Source organism: Condylostylus longicornis, unplaced genomic scaffold (genome assembly GCF_029603195.1).
Source record: "Condylostylus longicornis isolate FDR11 unplaced genomic scaffold, ASM2960319v2 ptg000823l, whole genome shotgun sequence".
Taxonomy (NCBI): Eukaryota; Metazoa; Arthropoda; class Insecta; order Diptera; family Dolichopodidae; genus Condylostylus; species Condylostylus longicornis.
Window position 1 is genome coordinate 1 of NW_026578766.1, and position 5,887 is coordinate 5,887.

The window sequence follows — 5,887 nt, forward strand, 5'->3', positions numbered from 1 at the left end:
AAGTCCTAAGGCCGCGTCCCGCGTTGACGGGAGATCAACTTCAGGTCTACAAGGACTTTTTGACATTCGGCCCTCTAAGAAGGATGCAGTCAACCTCTACACCTCCAAGTCTCGCGCCACCCCAACTGACAGAAGGTACATCAGGGACAGCCCCAATCGCGACCCCGCCAGCGTCTGGACAACCATCGTCCGCTACTGTAGCAGATTCCTGTCCAACGCCACAAGGCAGTGGAGACGGCGAAACGGTAAGAACTTCATTGGATTGATCTTTCTCATGAAGTGTTTGCTATAGACCGTGTTAATGCGTGTGGAGTCGGCTCTGTCCCAAATTAAGGATATTGTTCATGAAGTCGCCTTTTGTTATCCAGTCCTGTCTATCAAAGTCACGCCAGAAACAAAGGTATTACGACTTCCGTCTGTGTTTCATCTCCACAAAATATTCATTCTTTCCATACTTGTCTTTTCAGTTCTCTTCCCCTATTGGTGGATGTCTCGAAAGCAGCAATGTGCCACAATGCATCAACCAGAGCCTTTCGCTCTTGTGCCGGCTGCCTTCATGCCACGAAGTTTTTGCTGCAGTCCTTGCGGTTCCTGCATGCTGTGGATCCGCACGGGATACGGAAATGGCCTTGTTGAGTGTTTGTCAACGAATTTTGAAAATGATTACTGACGCCGGAGCCCTTTGCCGCCAGCATCAATTAGCGAGAGGGACGGATGTCGCGGGTTTATATCTTGAGATCTTTTTGGCCATATTGGCTCAAGTATCCAGATTAGACAAGTTTCCTCGTCACCAGTTTGATGCTGATTTGAGCGCCTGGCTGCCACAAGCTCTCGTCGAGCGACGTTTCAGCACTGACGTTATTACAGGACTGTTTAGGTACAAGCTCCTCAGTTTCGCATCAGCAGATCAAGTATTAGTCGAGCAAGCCGTTGCTTCTGTTGAAAAGCGAGACAGTGCTGTGTTTGAAACAGTTCTGAAAGTTCTTCATCGGTAGGTTTTTTTAATCGCTCATTCTAAGAGCTAGTGATCTTCGTTCTTAGGATTGCAACTCAAACGTCTATTAAGGTCGATGATGTGTCTGGAGCTCTCAACGAGATGAAAGGCTGTCGTGAACTGACACTTCGTTTGCCCGTCTCGACTGACGCAGCTGAGCCGTCTTCATTAGCTGCTCTCCTGAGTCGTTCGCTCGTGACTCTTGACAATAAACCGCCTCAACAGATTGGTGAAGTGCGGCAGACTGTGCTTGATGCCATTAATAAAGTAAGCGAGTAGCTGGTTAGTTTTCATCACGATCCTCACTAACGGGTGGGACCTCATGAAACTCAAGGCGTCACTAGCGTCCTCCTCATCGAACATATTAATGCAATGAGTTTCAGGGACTCAAAGAGCCGCAAGACAATCAACCAGATCTCTCGGACACAATTATAACATTCACAGAGCTTTTAGATAATTATGCGACAGTTGGAGGTCAAATTATCCGCATTCGGAAACTTCCAGCTCCGTGCGTCTTACCCCCAGAACGCCAACAAGCATTTGCGGCTCTGTTCGATCAATGGACAGTTTGTGCTCTTGTCGTTGGTTCGGATCGCAGATCAAAAGTCTGGGCGGAATTCTTTCAGACACTTTCAAAGCAAAGATTGTTGCAAATGGATGAGGACACGGATCGGTTCTTCAGTGGATGCGTCGATCGCGCGCTACAATTAGCCCAAGAGCTTCCCGAGGCGACTGGAGGAGAGGAGGAGCAACCAGCGGAAGTTGATGTCGAAACTCCTCCCGTTCTCGATTGTGGCGGTCCCAATATGAAACCAATTGATGCGTTAGCGAAGATGATCGTTGCTATGATGCGGTTGATCGATCCTAGTCAGATCTCACCAGTTCTGATCCTTCAGAGAGCCTTATCGGTCATCGCACGTGCTGTCCATCGGTAAGATTCCTTGTCTCTTTCTTGGGGGAAGGGGAGAGTGTCTTCATAGGATGTCAGTCAAGCAAACGTTGCAGGAGACGCTGCTGCTTCTACTCGCTTGCGTATGTTCATGTGATGCATGTTTTCTTTCAGGGATGCTGAGGCGTCTGCAAAGGGTTTGCCTCAGAAGCTTTACTATCGTCTCCTTCTGAGTTTGATTTGGGAAGTGGGACAACCGGGTCGAGGCCTTGACTCCTACGCCGTGCCATGCTTGCTTTATTTCGCCAGTATTTATCAGGTGAGACCGACCTTGAAGCATCAAGAATTTGATTCATCTGGCATTCAATCAAACCAACGGCCAACCATTCAATTCTGGCACCATTCATAATCCTTCTATTCCGTTATCTTAGGTTCTTAGTCCGTGTGAGTGCCCATCATTCGTATTCTGTTGGCTTGAACTCATTTCACACCGATGCTTCTTGCCTAAAATGTTGCGCCATTTGCGTGGATGGCCCCATTACCATCGTTTGTTGGTCTTCCTTCTACGGTTTATGTACCCATTCCTGAACGAAGTAAAACTCGGCGTCGGAGTTCAAGCCCTCTACAAAGGTGTGTCTGCAATTTTCTGAAACCATTTCCATTCTTTACTCTGGAGTTTCTTATTATTGTGTTGATTCTGGTTCTCAGGAGTTGTTCGCCTCTTGTTGGTTCTTCTCCATGACTTTCCGGAATTTTTATGCGATTATCACGTCGATCTTTGTCAAAATCTTCCCCCAAATTCTGTGCAGTTACGAAACTTGATTCTCTCCTCCTTCCCCCGAAAGATTAAATTGCCAGATCCGTTCATGCCGAATTTGAAGGTACATGAGTTGACTATAGATATATACATTCACCACGAAGGTCCATTGATGATTTTGCACGCAATGTGATTTCTCCCCAGTACTCTGAATGTCTCCAGAGACTTTCTCCTCCACGCATTTGTATTTCTCAGGTCGATCAGCTTCGGGAAAATCGCCGCGTGCCTCATCTTGCAACTCATTCTGTGGTTCTTCTTTTACGGAGTGGCGTTGATAGAATGTTGCAAAGCTACTGGACCACGAAAAATTCCGATCATCTCGATCAAATTATTCTGAAGCTTCAAGTCACTGAAGGATCTCAACCCGATGGGTCCCGCTATGATTTGTCCTTGTGCGATGCGTTGCTATTGCATGTTGTATCGCATGCGAATCAAGATGAAGTGGTGGTCACTTTTGTAAGCTGTTTGAAATTGGGTGGGAATCTGGGATCCCATGTTTGAAATTGGGTGGGAATCTGGGATCCCGTGATTCCCTATTTGACATGTCTAAGAGGAGGGTTAGAATATGAGTTGAATTTTGTTTGTAGGGTTCGTCCTCGGTTGTCCCAATCGGTGAAGCTCCAGCTGAAGCGCGACTGTTATTCTATCTCATGTCCCATTTGGACCCTGAAGGCCGCTACTTGCTAGCATCTTGCATCGCTAATCATCTGCGGTATCCAAACCTTCACACACATTACTTCAGTTGCATGTTGCTATGGATGTTTCAAGAAGCGGGTGACGGTTCAGCGATTCAAGAACAAATCACTCGGTGAGTGCCGAAGATATTCTTATAATTAAATGACTAATCTCATACTTAAATGAGGAAATTCTCATTACTACATGAGGAAGTAATTCTATTGAGTTACACAACACAATGAACTCAGGACAGTTGCTTCCATACCATCCTCTTGCTCATCGTTTGTTTATTGTGCGGTCCATTTGTTTTTCATTTGCGTCATTCATTTCTTTTTCTCATTCATTTCTTTTTCTCATTCATTTCTTTTTCTATTCATTTCTTTTGCAGTGTTCTCCTTGAACGTCTTATTGCTCATCGTCCGCATCCTTGGGGTCTTCTAATTACGTTCATCGAATTGATTAAAAATCCGCTCTTTAATTTTTGGAATCGCCCTTTTGTTCACTCAGCTCCTCAAGTACAAAAATTGTTCCATTCTGTTGCACAAACCTGCTTGGGGCAGCAAGAACCCCTAATGCAGCTGGAACGACCTCCAGCAGTAACCCCCGTAAACTTGCTTGCTTTTCTAATACTTCCATTTAACTGTATTTTTTATAAGCATGTGAGCTTAAGATCGAACCTTAGTCCCTCTGGGACATCTGTTTGGGAAAATCACCCCCCACAAATAAGTGGTCCAGTACCTTTTGCCTGCTCCCTCTAGACCTCTCCGTCCGCGATCTCCAAGCAGCAAAAATGGTTCGTCGTAGAGAACGTCTTGATGCTCGATTATGACGTCTTGCCTCTTGATTATGTCGTCGTCCCTCCTAGATGCTTGAAACATGTTTGAGATTATTTTCCCATCTTTTCTCCTTCTTTGTTTTCAGGGCGCCATCAAGGGTCCTTCAACTTAAAAAGCGTTTAGGTCGGAAGCAAAAGCAGAACCGCCCCCATTCCTCATTGGGTGCGCATGAAAACAAACAACACAATCAAGTACAACGCGAAGAGAAGACATTGGAGAAGGACAAAACTCGGATTCTAATCATGTGGGGTTCTAGGATCCTAACGATGTGGCGTCCAAGCGTTCTCCCGCTCATTGTCTCTTTGGCGGCAGACTTCTTGTTGTGCGGCTTTTTCTTTTAGACTCAAACCCAATCTGCGCGGTGCTAGAAGCATTAGTTTCGAAATTTGGAGTACAAACACACTAGTTTCGAAATTCGGAGCAGAAACACAAAAGAAGCCAAACACAAAAGAAGCCAAACACAAAAGAAGCCAAACACAAAAGAAGCCAAACACACAACCTCAATCCGTATCGCCATCACTACAACAAACTTCCCACATATCAACACCTTCTTTCTTGACTGCATTATCAATTGCAGTTTGCATAGCAACCATCCCGTTATGAGAGACTTCGAACAATGAGTGCAATAGACGCTGAACTTCCAAAGCGCTCCCTCCAGGGCGAAGAAAATGCAGTTGATTAGATGTCGCATCGGTTGGATCTGCTTTTGTTGCTCTCCAGATTGTGATCAGTTCACCGAGCTGGGTCTCGTCCATAGAAGGATCGACAATCCAATATGTTTCCAGAAGTTTCGCGAGCGTCACACTTAATGGCCGCGCTGTCAGAACAACCCTTCGACTTTCCCAGAAGGTGTTTTCCGTTTTCTGAGTTTCTAGTTCGTCTTTGTTATCTGATTCGTCATTATCATCGGATATCCTCCACCACTGATGTTTGGGATCCCAGACGATTGCGGGAAGGACAGAATCTTCTAGAGCGGCAGCAGCTGAACAGATGCTCCAATCAGTTGCATTTCCATCGTATTCTAAACAAATAATATTAACATAAAGGACCCAAACAGCATTCCCTTCTTTCACACAAAATTGTTTCAAATCAATTACTTCTTGACTTGAAAAAATATGGCACAACGAAACGCTTGTTTGGGCGGCGAGACTCGCAATATCTTCACCCGCATCACGATTGACGTCCAAAGCGCCACAAGTTTTCGGAAATTCAAGATTAACCACGATTTTTCCAGCTTTTGGAGCAGAGAGAACAGGAGGGGCAATTTCAGCGGTAACTGCAGCAAGAAAACGAGAGTGGCCAGCGGAGACGATTGAGGATCCGATCACTGAAGGACTTTCTTTCAGGACGTTTTTCATCACCCTGACATCTCGTACTTCGCCGAGATGGCGACCATCTGGACGAATTTGAAATTCTAAGAAACGCTTGCAGTATTCAGATGGTTGGATGCGCTGAAAGACTGAATCCATTCCTCCAGCAAGTGGACCAGGCACGGGAGTCTTGCGCTTTGTGGGGTGTGGGAAGGGAGAGTGGATAACACCACAATGGATTCAATTTGCAGGGCTGATGGTACATGGGGTATTGATTTGTTCGTCTGGACAGCAAATTAGCGAAAATTGGAGGAAACTTGTTGATACTGCCAAAACATCGATAACTCTGGCAGTCTCTTCGTGTCG

General features: G+C 45.7%; 1 protein-coding gene across 1 annotated transcript; it reads right to left on the reverse strand.

The window, feature by feature from the left end:
• Positions 1-4,711: 4,711 nt before the first annotated feature.
• Positions 4,712-5,680, reverse strand: LOC129618344 (uncharacterized). The gene has a single exon (XM_055533111.1). It carries the CDS (start codon positions 5,678-5,680, stop codon positions 4,712-4,714), a length of 969 nt encoding a protein of 322 aa, XP_055389086.1.
• Between the last annotated feature and the right edge of the window lie 207 nt (positions 5,681-5,887).